This window comes from Cynocephalus volans, chromosome 2 (genome assembly GCF_027409185.1).
Source record: "Cynocephalus volans isolate mCynVol1 chromosome 2, mCynVol1.pri, whole genome shotgun sequence".
In the NCBI taxonomy this organism is placed as follows: domain Eukaryota; kingdom Metazoa; phylum Chordata; class Mammalia; order Dermoptera; family Cynocephalidae; genus Cynocephalus; species Cynocephalus volans.
The window spans coordinates 231867935-231884951 of record NC_084461.1 but is presented as its reverse complement, the minus strand read 5'-3'; the positions used below and the strand labels follow the sequence as shown (position 1 = coordinate 231884951).

General features: G+C 38.0%; 2 protein-coding genes across 5 annotated transcripts in view; one reads left to right on the top strand and one right to left on the bottom strand.

Annotated features, from left to right (window-relative positions):
- NRG3 (neuregulin 3) overlaps nt 1–17017 on the top strand; it is a 1080861-nt gene that overhangs the window by 309886 nt on the left and 753958 nt on the right. The gene's annotated exons all lie outside the window — the stretch shown is intronic.
- Nucleotides 11335–12695, bottom strand: LOC134369679 (divergent protein kinase domain 1A-like). The gene is given in 2 exon segments (XM_063086304.1): nt 11335–12527; nt 12529–12695. Coding segments are annotated over 2 exon segments (1197 nt in total). The 5' UTR covers nt 12678–12695; the 3' UTR covers nt 11335–11479.

The window sequence follows — 17017 nt, the reverse complement described above, 5'->3', positions numbered from 1 at the left end:
GCATCCAGCTTCCCCCAGAGGAGAAACGATTACTCTCAGGACGCTCGATGAGATCTGTGTTTCCTCTCTGAGATCAGTCTTCCTCACCAGGGATGACTTATTCCTTTGCATAGCAAGGAGTTCTTAGCTTTACTCCCACTTGTAGAAGCTGAGGATATTTGGTCCTATGTAGGACTTCTCTCTGTTCTGAGAGGCATCCTAGAAAAGCAGGTGGGGCTAAAGCAACCTGTCAGAAGTGGTGCCAGAGGAGAGGGTCTGGGAGGCCCAGTAGCCAGCCTCAGCCCACCCCATTCTCTGACCAGCTTCTTGATTCCGCCACAGGAAAGATTTCAAGAACAGAGTCACAGTAGAAAGTGAGAACAGGTTAAATATAACGAATAAGTGATACAGACTTCACAGAGACAGTGTAGGCTAGCTCCAGAGACTGGGCAGGGCTAGCACCAGGTCTAACACAAAAGGAAGGAATACCTCCTTCAAGTCTAGCACAGGGTACAGGCTGGCTTAAGAGAGCGAGCAGCCGCTTGCGGAAAGTAAATGTGATACAAAAGAAAGCATACACAGCTCAGCCTGCAAAGTGCAAGTTGGCCCCGGGAAAGTGAGCGACAACCCCACTCTCTGCTGGGATTCAACTTTTCTAGTCTCACTGTGTAATACATATTCATGCTATCCAATGAATATAAATCCCACTTTCCTGAGCATGCTTGACTATGGCTGTGTAACCCCTTTCTGCTGAGCATGCCTAAACACTGGATTTGTGTTAATTCAGAGCCCTGAGCTCTCGCGTTGGTCCGAAAATAGGTTCAACTTGCAACAGTAACTTCTCTAGCAGAGGGCCCTGAGACCTTGGGGAATGTCTTGAAACCAGGAGGCATGCCCTGAAACCCAAACCCATGGAAACTGATGGAGGTTGGATGTGTCGCCCCCTACAAAACTCATGTGGAAACTTGATCCCCAGTGTGGCAGTGTTGGAAACTGATTGAGTCATGGGGGTGGATCCCTCTTGAATGGATTCATGCTCTCCCTGGGGGAGGGGGGATTTAATGAGTGAGTTCTCGCTCTCTTAGTTCCCACCAGAGCTGGTTGCTTAAAAAGACCCTGGCACCTCCCCTCTCTCTCTAGCTTCCTCTCGCCTTGTCGTCTGCCTGTACCCGCTGGCTGCTGCCACTTTCCACCATGAGTAGAAGCAGCCTGAGGCCTGTGCAGATGCAGCTGTTCCAGAATCATAAGCCAAATCAACCTCTCTTCTTTATGAATTACCCAGTCTCAGGTAGTTCTGTTATAGCAACACAAAACGGACTAATACAAAAACTGAGCGCCTCCTAGCTCAGAAGTACGGAATGGCAGGAAAGCATTGTCTGGAGACATACCTTACAATTCTGCTTTCAGAATAATTGTGGGCTTCTGATTTGAATCCTGCTTCTATACTTACTAGCTGTCTGATGATTGGCAATGTACAAAACCTCTGTGAATGCCAGGTTTTACTTTTTTAACTGAAAATAATGCTAGTATTTACATCCTATAAGTGTTGTAAGGGTAAATATTAGCAGGTAATATGACAGCAAATATTTACTGGGCTCTTAATACAGTTCAGGCATTGTGCATGCTGTTATGTTTGAATCCTTTTTTTTTTAAAATTTACCGCTAACCATTCTACGAAGTAGTTATTCCCTTATTACCATTTATAGGTAGGAAACTGAAGTTCAAAGTGCTCATATAATTTGCACAAAGCACCATAGTTAGTTGATCCAGATTCAAATCCTCGTCTACTGCACCCTTAGTCTCAGTATTTTTAGGTTGGGGCTCACACCCATTTAGAGCTTAATAATTGTTGGCTATCATTATTACTATTACTAGGAAAACTTTGAAACGCATTTTCCAGAAACTCTCAATTGACAAACGTGGAGCCAGGTCTTTTCGGAAATTTGTCTTTTAATTTCTGTATATGTGTTATAACATATTGCTTGCTTTCTTGTTAATCCACTAAGCTGGGTGTTGGTGGTTCATATGATACTTTCACATCTGTCTCTTTTGTCAAGTATCTCACGGTTCAGACATGAGAATGCCATCTTTCTTTATTCCTGTTCATCAATTCTTCCCTCTGTGACCTCCACCCTGGCTTTTCACTGCTCAGCAGGTGTGGGAGGGCTTCAGTTCATCATCAGCACTGTTTTTCCCTTTCTTCAGGTACTGGATCTTGAGTTAATGATGTTAAATTTGAAACTATCATTCTGCAGTGGCTGTTGTCTGCTTTCTCAGTCTTTATGGCAACACACTGCAAGAATACTTTCTAAGCACCTGGCAACTGACTCACCCTTGTATTTGGCAACTGGGTCATTATTATTACAGTTTTTTATTGCATCACATTGATTTTGAATTTGATGCTGGATTTTATTAAGGGAAAAAGGTTTAAAGTTTTCCCTTCTCATCTTGGTTATTCTTTTACTTTATATGTAATTTCATCTTATGACAGAGAAGAGATATGAAATTGTGTTTGAGATAGAACACTAATGTTTTCATCTAAATATTGATTTTTTATTGTTTTGATTAGATGCTCTTGATAAGTAGTCTTGGCAGACTCTGAGAGTGATTTTTATAATGAAAGGGCGTAGTGAAGAGAGGAGGAATAAAAGATTCTTAAGCAAAATACTCCACTTGAATTTAAAGAACATGGTGTTGGCCAATGGTCTTGTAGAAAATGTTACTTCAAGATAGATTTTTAGGTTTTTTACTATTTTCACTTCGTTGTAACTTCTTGTCTTTCTGGGACAACTCGCTATTTTTATTTATTGATTCCTCCCTGAGCCCTGGTGCTAGGGGCTGCCTTTATTTTCCATTTTCGTACAAAATATTTGCTCCTTAATTAAGTTATCCTCTAGTCTGACTGTCAGCTCCAAAGTTCCACTCACCATTTCACTTTTTGACCAGAGATTACCTACTAGGATACCTGGTGATAGTTCCTGATGTCCCAGATTTAGATGAGACTGTAGACAGGATCTTACGCACATAACTCTAGAATGAGAGCAGATCGAGACCCCATGATGTTCTAGAGAAGTCTGGATACTTTTAATTTATGAGTGCAATTTTTATTTTTATTTATTTATTTATTTTTTATTTTAATTTATCAATATACAATGTAGTTGGTTTAAAAAGGATTTAAAAAAAATTAATGCTTTGACACAAAATGCAGAACTGAATGATTCACAAAATATTAAAAGTATTTTTAAATATATAAATGTATATAATTATAAATATATAAATTTAGTGTGTGTTGTAGGATTGAACCCAAGTGCAAAGTTGGGGCTTTTTGTCAATGTGAGGCACAGATTAAATTGCTGTTATGTTATACCCTTCACCTAACATTGTGACAAATTCCAGGGGGAAAAACAATTGAATAGAGTAGTCATGTTCTTAATGGAAAGATAAGTTAACCTAGAAGGGAAAGCACATGATTTTTCATTCAAATATGATATTAATTTTCTGTGTGGCCATAGATAAACCATGTAATTTCCCTAGACTTCATCTCTTTCTTTTTTCTTTTTTTTTTTTTTTTTTCTGTTGGGGATAGTATTGCTTCCCAAATTGTTTATAATTGGATATGATTTCAGGGCAAATGAGTTTGTAGATATAAAATATTTTTGAATTGTAGTAAACTTCTGTGTTTAAAATATCAGAGTAAAGATGGTACAGCCCCTTCTCCTTGTGAAAATTAACTTAAAATAACCAGGAGAAGATTCAACCTTTAGAAAAACTAACCTACAGCCAAATATATAAGGAAGGGCTCAAGATCCCAGTACGCAGTTTCAAAAGGGGATGATATAACCTCCTGAACTAACAGTCTCTTATTTGAAGCAATGCACTCTCTGGCAAGTGGAGCGTCCTGGCACCCGCTGTATGTAATGGAGCAACTGGAGGACCTGAGGCTGAGTCAGGGGACATCGAGACCTCCCATTTTAACAGGCAGGAATCACATGTTGGGCCAGGTTGAAAGAGAAACTCCTTTAGGAGCAGTGCTGGGCTGCTTATCTCTCTTAGCTGGGGAGAAGTAAAGGCTAAACCAAACTAAACTAAACAGAGAAATCCACATCAGTGTGTTTCATGGTTTACCAGGGACAATTGCTTTTGTATTGGAGCTCACCCTGACCCTGCCCATATGAATTCCAAATACTCACCATATTCAAAAAAAAACTTCCCACATATAGTCTAGGAAAGCTCACCCTTTGAGAAAAGGAACCAGGACCGAAAGAATGAAAGAAAAAGTAGAATGGGATAGAAAGCAGATGAGAAACATTCACTAGGAAAATTTTGCCACAGAGAAAATGAAACTGATGGCCAAATATATTGCGTAGTTAAGCAACGTATATTAGTGAAACAATAACTTCTTTGAAATAAAGTCTCTACGTAGAGACTCAGGAAACAGAAACTCAGGAAAATACATAGCAAGGCAGCAGGAGAAGATGACATTTAAGTAGATAAAGCAATGAAAGTAGTAGAAAAGAATGATGACTCTAACAAAGAAATGAAAGTTACATTGGAAATAGAACAAAGGAGAAGAGAAACTGCTGAAAATATCCTAAGAAACATGGAGACTGAAAAAGTAAAAGAAATAAAAATGAACGAAGACTTAAAATAATTATAAGATTAGAAAAAACTAATTTGGAAGACAAAAAGAAAAGAAAAACAAGTCTAACATTCCCTTAAGTGGTGTCCCATAAAAGGAGAAATGAACATCTGAAGAAAAACATATTTAAACTTATTTTTTCCAGATATGAAGAAGTTTCGAGAATAAATCTTTTGACTTGAATCTGTTGTTTGAAAGACAACACTCTGTAAAAATTGACACAAAATCATCAGCATCAATATTCTAATTGACTTGTCTTCTAACATAATAGGGAATTATTTGGGAAGTTTGAAACGAGATCAAATCATATACAAAAGGTAACCTCAGAAATTTTCCTCAGCAATATTCTGCTTTAGAAAGGAGCCAAAATGTCTGCAGTGACTTCAGGGAAAGACAGTGTGACCCATATTCCTAAACTCAGCTAATGTCTTATTTATAAGGCAAATGACAAACATTTTCGAACATGTAACAACTCTGGGAATCTAGTTTCCAGATTTAAAAAAGACTCTTCTGCCATTAAAAATGAATATAGGAACTATGGCAAAAGGACTTTTGATAAACATTAAATGTTGTTAAACTTTAGTAATAAGGAAAAAATACTGTTGAGAATTACGGATACAGAATAAAATGAAAATTTTATGAAAGATAACAGTATAGGAACGATTTATCTCACATAATTTGGGATGGAAAGTGGAAGAGGAGGTGAGAGGAAGGATAATTATGGTTATTTCATTATCTTTTGCAGCTAAGGGCAAGCAAAATGCCACTTGAAGGTGATACATCAAATAACATATGCATATGCATTCAAAGGCATAAGATAATATATTAGAACTGAGAAAGTAATTTAAACAACTAAAATTGGGTAATGCAACATGGGAAGGAATTGGGAAGAAAGGGAAATATAAATTTTGTCAGTATTACAGTGAAAGAAAAGTCAGTAGATAGTAGGTAGAGAAATATAGGATTAAAAATATTCTATCATGTTGTAGTGAAAAGGTAAGTAATAGCAAAATACCAGACTTCGCATTATCAATAGTGACACACACACACAAACACACACACACAGAATAGAACTAAGAAAAAGGACGACGTGAACGACTGAAATAAAGAGTATCGTCATCATAAAGCTTAACAAAATATCATGCAACTAATCCCCAAAATAGCTACCACATTAATAAGGGTACTATTTATGAGGGTACTTCAAAAAGTTTGTAGAAAAATAAAATTGAAATACAGCACAAATCTTTCCATGAACTTTCTGAAGTATCTTGTTATGGCATTTCAATGGGAAAGTGACTTATTTCCACAAGAAATCAGTAGGAGTGGACATCCATACACCAAATGACGTCGCCTCACATTACATAATGAAAAATCTACAGAAATTTCAAGGCAATAAGGATAAAACACATTAGTTGCAGGAAACTTAATTCACTGTATACAAACCATTAATAAAAATTAGTAAGCACGTAGAAGACCTATAGCACGTAATTGATTCAGAATATTATATATCATCATGTTTGTTTTCATTAAATATATCTCCTCATAAATTCTCTAAAATATTTGGTATAACTATTTTCTCATATGGGATTAATGGTTTCTGACTTATGAATATTTTTACAACTACCTTCAATAAATGGCTTGTAACAAATCACAAGTTTGTAGCTATTCACACTTAGGGATTCCAATCTGACTCCTGCATGAACTGAACTCTAAGCATAAGACTAAGAGCAAGTATCATGCATTTGGAGATTTACATATTAGTAAGGTGGTTCTCTCAATTCTGTAAAGAATGAGATTCCCAATTGTCTTTGAGAGGCTATGGAAGGAAAAATAGAGTCCTTTTTCTCAAATACCTCCAGTCCAATGGGGAAAATGCACATTATACATCATAATGAATAGTATACCCTAAATAAGCCCTAGTGTATATGCGGGAGGGGGACTTGGGTGGCAGCTGCTAAAAGGATCTTCTAAAAATATAAATCAAGTCTTACAATGCAAGAATCCAACTTTTTTTAAAACTTAATCAGAGACCCGGAACAAAAATGATGGGCATGGATAACTAATTTTTTGTGATCTTTGAAAAATAGATGTGACAAAATCCTGTGTCCTGTTTTTGGGACACTCTTCTGACATCCCTGTTATCTACTCTCTCTTGCCTATGTTTACAGTAGGAGAGGGTCTTCTCCTCATGGCTACTTGCTCATAGTCCAGACCCCATTTTTTTGTCTTCCCTCATGTGCCTCAGCCTTCTGACCCTTTCTTTAGTTACAGATACACAGTTTCTTTCTTTTTTTTTTTCCCTTTCACTACATTTATAAACATGATTGCTCAGAACCTGCTTTTTTCATATTTTTTTAATGAGATGATCAATCAGGTAAGGCTATAAGAGAAGACGCAGGAGTTCAGGAAAACAAAGTACATTTACACACTGGTCCTACAGACAGAAGGCAGGTATACCACATAGGGCCACATAAGAAAGACTTTAGGTGGTCAGGGTACAGAAGACAGGAGCAAGGGGAAGTCGTAAGCAATGGCCTTTTATCCATGTTTCTGGGGGAAAGGCAAGTGAGGGCAGAAGGAACAGTTTAAGATTGGTTAATGTGAAAATTTCTGGTGGACTCTGGGCTATAGGAGTGGTTCCTAGCAGCCTGGTAGCTGGCCCTGGTATGATTAAGGTGGAGGAAGGCTGCCTCCTGGAGTATACGGGCCAGACAGAAGAGGTGGCTCTGGACTGTTTAGTTTGTATGTCAAAGGCATGCTCACCATCGAGACCTTTGCTTTCTCTAAGAATTGCCTGGTCTCAGGGAGGGGCAGCTTCTCCCCAGCGAAAGAGAGCTTCTAAGATGTCAAAACATCAGAATATACAGAAAATTTTTAAAAATATACTTGCAGTACAACTTTGATCTGGGCCTTTTTTTCTCTACACTTTCTTCCTCTGATGTCATTCATTCCAGCAGCTTAAAATGACATCTATATTCTAATGACTTTCCTGAGAGTCAGGCAGTGTGTTCAAATGCCTCTTTGTTTTTGCCACTTGAATGTCCAGATATGACCAAAACATAGCTCTTGGTTCTCCTCCTGACTCTTGCTCCTTCCCTGTTCCTCCCTTTGAAGATAAATGGCACCATCTTCCAATAGGAGGGCCAACCAGAAACCATGTGGCTTCTGTGATTCTCCAGTACCCTTCCCGTCCCGTCTCATCACCACCTACTCACCCACACCTAAAAACCTTTTGACTCTTCCATAAAACTTGCTGTTTGTTCCTCCAGCATGAATCTCACATTTAGCAACTTTCTCCATTTCCTCTGCCACCACCCTGCACCTAGCAAGCCACCATCGCCTTAGGCCTTTTCTGTTGCGGTACTCCCCACCCCCCATAATATTCTCCACACTTACACTCCTGTCCCCTCTACAGACATTCTTTAAGGTCAGCTTAAATTAATCTCAGTGAAACAAACCACGTCCCTCCCTAGCTCAAAACCATTGCCACTGATTTCTAGCTGCATTCAGAATGAAACACCCAAACCTTACGAAGGCCCCGTGGCCCACCCCACATAACCTGGTCTCTTCTCTGATGTCTCCAGTCTAGTTTTTCTCTCTTCTTCCTCCCCCACCTCACTATGTTTCAAACCCAATGATCTTTTAACAGTTTCTAGAATGGTGTTTTTGATCTTGATTTAAAGGAAATTTAATTAATTAAAGATCTCCATAGAGAGACTTTCTCTGTGTACATTCTCTACATTAATCCCTCACCGTGGTGCTCTCCATCTCAGCAGCTTGCTCATTTCCTTTAAAGCAGCTAATCACCAGCTGAAGTTATGTGTATTTGTGACCTTACTTAGTGACCGTCATCTGGACAATGTGAGTGGCTTCCTCACTACGGAACCTCCAGCCTCTGCCACGATGTAGAAACAGAGCAGACACTCAGAGTAGGCACAGATAGTAGATGCCCAGTAAACGATTGTTGAATGGATGATGCAAGTTCCATTGTTATAAAACTTTTATTAAAAAGAGAACAATCATTAACAGAACAAGAAAGAAAAATGGAGAGAGACAGAGAGACAGAGGGAAGCAGGAATACCTCAGCCACAGCAGGAAGGCATTGCAGAAGCTCCCCGGGATTTGGGCTTCCATGACTGGCTTCAGCTCACCAAGTTCTTTCCATTAGGGCAAGTCCAAAGAGGCAAGAGGAGATCTAGAAGCCTGGCTGACAAGGTAGCCATGGCTGCGCTCCTGCCCACCTTACCTACGGTGGTATGACCGCGCCATGCAGCGAGTCTCCATTGACAGCTTGCTTCCATTGGCCATGCCTGCCATGTTTCTCTGTAAGGGAGATTAGTTTATATCTCTTCTTTGGATGGAAGCACTCAACAGAAAAACACTTCCCTTTACATTTTCTTCCTTCCAAGAATTATTTTTTTTGTCTGATATATCCTAATTAGGCTCAGACTCTTCCTTACAACATGAGTGACAGAAAATTCCATGAAATTTGGGGAGCAATATGAGACTAGGTCAGGGGCTGGAAAGATACGACCTGTGGGCGACATCCAGCCTCTCACTTGGTTTTGTAAACAACAAATTTTTGGAACACAGCCATACCTTTCACTTACATATTGTTCATGACTGTTTTTCTGCTATAATAGTAACATTGAGTACATGGTATTCAGACTGTGGTCCACAAAGCTGAAAATATATACTACGTGCCTCTTTACAGGAAGAGTTTGCCAACCTCTGGACTAAGATATAACCTCCTTTATTCTGAGCCACAGATATAGTATTAAAATAGTTTAAGTAATTTTAATATTTATATATTAATAATTAATTTGGGAGGAAATTAGATTTTGTTATACCTTCCAATATCACCGACTTCAGTTCCTGTTATGTTCCAGGCATTTACTTAATTGATAAATTAAGCTTTTTGTGACCTTTCCATCCCAAGCAATCTCCCGCTGTTCTCAGCACCCACACTGTTTTGCCTCACATAGTACTTTATCTCCCATTAATTAAGGACTTGAATGTAGGTTTTGGGCACTGTACATTTATAGTCAATACGTTTGAATCCCAACTCGGCCATTTACTAAGTAACTTTGAACAAAATACAAAATATGACCTTTGATTTCCTCATCTCCCAAATGCAACCTCTCAGGGCTGTAGCTGGCAGTAAATGAGGTAGCACACCTGGAAGGAAGTAGCGCAGCCTGTAAATCACTATAAGTGATCAGTAGAGGTCAGTTGTGTTCCCAAAGCCTGTAGCTTCCACTCCAAATTGCCAAGGGAAGCCCTGCTGTTGGCCCCTTGCCCGTACCCATGTTGTGAGAGCCAGGGTTCTTAAATTTCCTGCTACTTGTGATTCCTGACCTCTCAGTCACAGTCATTCCTGTCATAGCACATTGAATTACAATCTGCTACATTGCTGAAGCCAGAGCTCTGGGTCCTTATTGCTATTTCTTCCATCTACTTTATCCGCAAGCCTTCTGAAATCTACCTTTAATCTGTTCGTTTCTCACTTAGTTTCTCAGTCTTCTGCTTAGCCTAAGACATTATTTTCTTTTCTCTGGTCTGATAGAAAAACATTTCTGGTGGTTTTCCTCTACCTCCTTCTCCAAATGAAAACTAAAACTTCTAGACACACATATCACACAATATCTTTTCAAAAATTCCTAATGATTCCCCACAACAATTGTCATATCAGATCCCCATGCCGTGGTCTTCAGAGCTCTCACAGTAATGCATCTAACTTAATCTCATGTCCTGGAGTTTGTTCACGGTCCAGGCACAACGTCTCTTAAACTCAAAGACCAAACTTTTTCCTGCTTCAGCACCTTCGCACCTTCTATTCCTTCTGCCTCTCTGCCTCTTTGCACGGGTTTGCTTTGCTCATTGATGTATGCTGAGCCTCAGTGCACATTTTTTGCTGCATGGTAGAGCTTGATAAAGTATTCCTAAATGAATGAATGAATGAGTGAATGATGAACGGACGAACAATGACATTAGACAGATTTACCTCTCCCCAGCATGTTTTCCTCTGAGTGTAAATGGCTGGCTGAAATCCTGACCTGTAAATTGAAATGTAGCTTTTCTAAGGTTGTGAGTATGCCAATGATTTGATAGATGAACAAAACTCCTTACATGACTTTTACTCTAAGATAAGTCCCTTTCAAGATGGTGCTTCTCTCAAATCCTGTAACAAGACAAAATAAATGCAACTTGTTGCTTCTCTCCTCAGCATTTTACTTTTCAAAGAGCTTGAAGAATTCTCTTTGAGGTTTAGTGCACAGCAAGGTGTAATAAAAAATAGTATTTATTCCAGGTTTCAATTTGAAGGAATGTTTTTTTGTTTGTTTGTTTTTGTTTTTGTTTATAAAGGAGTAGTTTTAATTTACCTGCTTTGTAGTCTTAATTTCTGTTAATGTGCAAACTTTACCATGCTAAGACATTAGTAAATTTGTGTATAAATCATTTTGAAACAGCAGCTTCAATGCAAACACAAATGTTTCCTGCAATGGTATTTTGGCTAACAAATCTACAAAACTCACTGTTGATGTTTATGGAATGAGGTTTTACACAGCATTATTTTTTTTTAAGTCATTAGTCAAAAACAGTTACACAGTGAATGTACTTGGGAAATGCAACAGGGCTTCCGGAAGGACAGGAATGAAATCTTTTGGACCTGTTCATCCTAAACCTCCGGTTTTTACTTCAGTAATCATGTGTTTTACTTCAGATGATGGATTCTTAGGCCCAGGGGTAAGGGGTTTTGTGTATCTGGCAGGGAACTCTGAATCAGAAGCCATTTTTTAAAATGCTCAAATTGTTCAGAAGTGGTTAAGTTTCCTACATTGGTGACAATGTCTAAATGAACTAAGAGTCATTTGTGTAGGAAATTTTCTTCCACAATAATGTTTTTAGATTATTTAGTATCAAAGAATGTTCCATTTCCATTTGATTTGCTGTGACTTTGAGAGCAATACAAGAATAAAGCTGCTTTTCTAATTCTTCACGAATTTCACTTGGAGCACCACGCAGTAGGTAGTCTTTGAGTAACTGACAGGCTTTAGCCAAGTTTGGTTGTATCACTTCTGAAGTACACTTCATGGTACTCTGATCACAGCTAGTTCTACAATCCGTGCCATAGACGCAGTCCAAATCAGACTCGCAGTGACGATCCTTAATAAGTTCTTTCAGGTTTGTCTCTGGCACAATTTTTCTCATATCCACCATTGTCAAATCATATTTATCATTATATCCTAGGTTTTTGGCACTAGTATTACACATGAGGAAGTTTCCATAGGGGCCATGGAAAACATCTTCCACAAATTCTAGAAGTCCTATGGCTATTTTAGCTTTTCTAGGCCATGATGGTGTGAACAACTGATCCATGCTTCTTCTGAACCCAGACGGAATAAAAAGTTCAATAACCCACGGAAGGCTTATTCCATAAAGAGAGGTATATTCAACACTTTCCATCACATAGAGATCGCCACAGAATCCCATTAATTTGGGGGTATGCTCTTTATCTTGAAGTATCACCATGAGAAGAAATTCATTTAACTGAAGAAGCGCCCATGCTGACTTTGCTTCTCCCAAGGAAACCTGGCCGTCTTTATCTCCATCAGCTACTGTCAAGATGAGATTGACCAGTTCTGCGAGGTTTCCTTGGTCACCCAACTTCGCCTTAAAGAGACTGTAAACCATTTCTTTGAATTTCTGTACAGTGGTTCCCCTAGTTGGCTTATCAAATAGCACTATCTCTTTTCTTGGTTCCAGTTCAGTTCCAAAATCAAGATTCAGTGCTTGTTCCATCTGACATTTCACAACACCTGGTAGATTATCCGAAATCCCTAAATACATCTGATTGTTGGGCTTGGTGGATAAGCATTTTCCAAAGTAAAGAGTTTCTGTAACGCAAAGGCCCATCAATAACTCCAGTCTTGTACTTGTCACATATTATTTTCTTACAGTCCTTTCCTCTGCATAGTTCTGTATAAGTAGAATACTGCACGTATATAATCCAGCTTCCAACAAAAACCACCAACCAGGAAAAGAAAAGATATTTCATCCGTGCATATGAGAAGCGAGCCTGCAATGCTCTCTCTGAAAGTGAGAGTCATTTGCATCATTCAAACAGTCCAGCGCTCCAGAATCAGCTCAGTTCACTTGGATTTGGGAGGCAGATGACAGAGGAAATGTCTGCTTCCTGCAGCTGAGCATAACCAGGTACCTATTCCAAAAGAGAGGTATATTGACTGCTCAGGGAAGAAATTGACTGCTCAGGAAGAAATTGACTGCTCAGGTATATTGACTGCTCGGTGATCTCAAATCACAACCCTATGACTTCATTTGGGATCCTGAAAGCAAGGCTGGAGGTAATAGTGTTTCCTTAGCCAGGCCCCCGGACAGAGACTCCTCGCCATCGTAATCACACATCGCCCCGCCGCGCCACAGTCAGAGGCGGACCCGAGAGCGGGGGGCCGGGCTCCTCGCCTCCCCCTGCCTCCCCTGAAGGAATGTTTTAGGAATATTTTAAGATAACTTTCAGCAACCTCACAACATGTTCTCTGAAATCTTAAATATGAAGATATTGATTTTAACATATTTGAAGTAATCCTTAAACTAATATTCTACTTTAGCTGCATATCTCAGAATGATATAAAAAACAGGGTTTCAATTTGGTTGGAATTATGAAATACTTTTACAAATCCTGAAGTCCTTGAATATTCTTTTTGTAGTATTATTTCCCCATTTTAGAACTGAGCAAAAGAAACTTTAAATCAGACTAAAATTCTAAGTATCACTGAGGTTAAATAAAACCCTATAAAATAAGCGTATACGCATGCTTTAAAAAAAAAAAAAAAAGCTTAAAAGAGAAAAAAGTTCTTTATGGAATCATAACATATCAAGAGTTTACTTTTTTAATCATCACCTGTGAGATGACATCTACTATGCCAGCTTTGCCAGTGAGGAAGTCATCTTCCAGAAAAGTACCTTGTTTAAAGTCACACTGCTAGTAAGTGGCTGTTAGGACTGGAATGCAAGTTTCTTCAACTTCAAAGCTCATGTTCTTTCCATTGCTGATTGCCTTCCGACTTTTTGCATCGTTCAGTCCTTTGTTCTTTCTCTCCCAACCCCGTTTCCCCATTCCCCATTCCTTTCTCCTGCCACGTTGAGGCAACCATTCTAATTTATGTAATGTGTATATTTTGGTTCGCATGTGTTCTTGTAGAATGTGTATTATTTTGTATGCATGCATTTTTTTAAATTTACTTGGTGCTAGTTCCTGCTTTTTCTATTACACACTGTTTTTCAGATCCCTCTGTGTTGTTATGTGGGCATCTAATCCTCACTTCTCATTGCTGCATGGTGCTCTCTCGGTGCATCCACATTTTCCTTATCCTTTCTTCTACTAATGGAAACCTCATTTTCCTCTAACTCCCTGCCATCATCAATGGCTCTGTAGCTAAAGTATATATTTTCATGTAGAGTTATACAATAATTTGTTTGGGATATATAGGATATATACCCAAGAACAAATTTCTTCTGTCATAAGGCACATGTAACTTAATTTAGTCTTTTAGTCCTTGGTTACACTATCCCACCTGAAGAGTTTCCTGCATCTTCACATCTAATTTTTGCCGATTTAATTGGTGTAAAATGACACTTCATAGTTATTTTAATTTATCCAATTACTAATGAATTTAAGCACCTCCTTGTTTACTTATTGGCATTAGTTATTAGTCTACCTCTTCTGTAGATTTCCTATTAATATCGTGGCTCATTTTTCTGTTTCACCTTTGCTTTTTTTCTTGTTCGTTTGCAAGAGTTTCTTGTTTGTCAGTCTTAAATATCGCAAATATCATTTTTTCATTCTGTAATCTAATATTTTTTTGCTTATTCTTTGTTTCTTTTGCTCTGATGGTTCTGTGCTTCCTCCCAGTCATACAGATATTCTCCCACGGTTTTTCCTAATAACTATAGTTTTAGCGCTTACACTTAGATTTTTAGTCTACCTCTGTATGTGCTATTAGCTTAGCTCTAGTTTTATTTTACCATAGACTGAGCCAGTATTTCTTATACCATCTATCAAACAATGAAATACCTAACAAATTTTAAAATTTATTTATAAAAAATTTTTTATTACTTTTGAAGAAAGAAAAATGGCTCTTTAATATCATAACACCTTTCCCATAATAGAGATTCAAACCAACATTTTTTAATCAACGCAGATCACATTTTATGTCTGTTCTGAATCTGATCAAAGATGCTTTCCCGATGTGTGTGAGTCTGTTAAAGGCACATTTTCTTTTGTTCTTCCTGCTTTAGCCTACGGTTCTCAGTGGAACTGACATGGAATTTTAAGTTGAGTATTTTTTTTTTTAAAAAAACTCTTCTTTGTTTTCTAGCAACTAACATACCACTATCGATAGAATTTTACATGATTAGGTCAGCTTAAATGGGAAACTGCAATTAGAAAGAAATTCTCATCGATTCAGGATCATTTATTCAAATCGGTAACTTATATGCATTTGAGACAAAAGGTAATTATTCACAGGCCTGTAGTCCTCCTCCAAACACAAAGATGAGAGTGTATATTTAAGATGAGTTTAAAAGGTAGGTTTTATCGTAGTATTATATGATTTTAGTAGATTTCTTTTCCTCTAAGTGATGACTGTTTAAGTTGAAAAAAAATTTTTTGGAGAACCGTATTTTTTGTTTTATTTATTTATTTTTTATTGGAACATAGTTGATTGTATATATCTGTGGGGCGTAAGTTGAAATTTTTGAAGCATGAACTAGAACGAAGAAAAGATGAAGACTTGGAAATGTGTTCCTAATTCCATTAGGGGTAAAAGACTTTTGAATCAGTCACTCGAATGCTGGCAGGACATCTTTGACACTATTTCAGGGGATAATCTAGTGGAGGAAGACCGGCCCAAGTGAAGCGCTTGGCTGATTATGTAGTTTACTCCAGAATAAATAGGCTATTTACTTTGTCTGAAAGTTCTATAGATCTGGATTTCAGTCAAATGGAGTGGTATTAGATTTTGCTTTGTTAATGTCAATACAAGTGTATTGAGAGAAGACTTCTGTCATTTATTACTAGGAATGTTCTTATTCATTGAGTCGTCTTCTCTCCCTCATTTGCTCAGGGCTCCAATTTTGTGGAGATCGTGTGATTTTTCACAACATTATGGCATGGGCAAGCATATTCATCCAACTTCATGACAGAAGCTTCTAAGGCTTTTTAAGAACACTGTTTCATTCATATTTTTGTAACTGTCTTAAACAAGCGCTGAGGAGGGAAACTGCAAGAGGAAAGGTTTTTGTCAAGAGTGCACACATTTTGGAGATGTGAGATTTTTGAAGCATGAACTAGAACTGGAGGAAAGATGAAGAGTTGGAAATGAGTCCCTAATTCCATAAGGGGAAAAAGACTTTTGAATCAATCACTCGAGTGTCAGAAGAGATATTTGAGTTTCCTTGAGTTTTTGGTAGAAAATAAGCAATCGGCTGATTCTTTGAGCTAGAATAATTCATACCTTCTGTAAATATTCCAGAAGTGATCTACCCTATGGGGTGGGGGCAAAAACTTGTGAAAAGGCAACATCGCCTTTGAATTATAAATAGAATCCAAATGTTAAAAAGGTTTAAAATATCTTTCGAAAATATAATTTTTTGTCATCATCGAGACTTAGTGGCAGCAGTAATGTATAGGAGAGTTTGACGCACAGAAGATCAAATCCCAGCTTGGCCATTTCCTGTTTAAAAATTTGGTCAAGTTACAACTGTTCACTTGTGCCTCTATCAGTAAAATGTCTATATGTGATAGTACCCAAGGGGGTATCTTTTGTTCCTAGCCCAACTGGGTCCTGGATTTTCTCTTTTTTCTCTCTTCCACCCCCATTTCTAGATTCTTAAATTAGGGATAACTAAGACAAATTCACATCATAAAGAAGACATTGTTTATTTTAGTTGGGTTAGCACTTAATTTGTTTTTAATTGTCTACCTCTGACTAATGGCAAAGGGGAAAGCCCATATTTCTTTAGAGAAGTAAAATAATTTGCCTTTATTTACATTGATTTGTAATCTTTGTTCTTTTGTAGTGGTTGCTAATTATATCAGTGTCAAACTAATTACGTTAAGTAATGGATGTCAAATTCCACTAGTGGTTTAGAATAGAAGAATAGGATATTTTGTAAGAATTACAGAATGGTTGTTCTCTTGGAGGTACATTCCGAGTCTCCACGGTATACAAGTTGGTGACTTACCATTTGGGTAACACGAATGCCCCTCCATAGCATTTCCTTGTATGGAAAGGAAGGATCTTTCTTACCATGCTGCTTTCAAACAGTTAGAGACCCACCAAATTGAATGTTACCTAATATAAATTCACAGTAAAG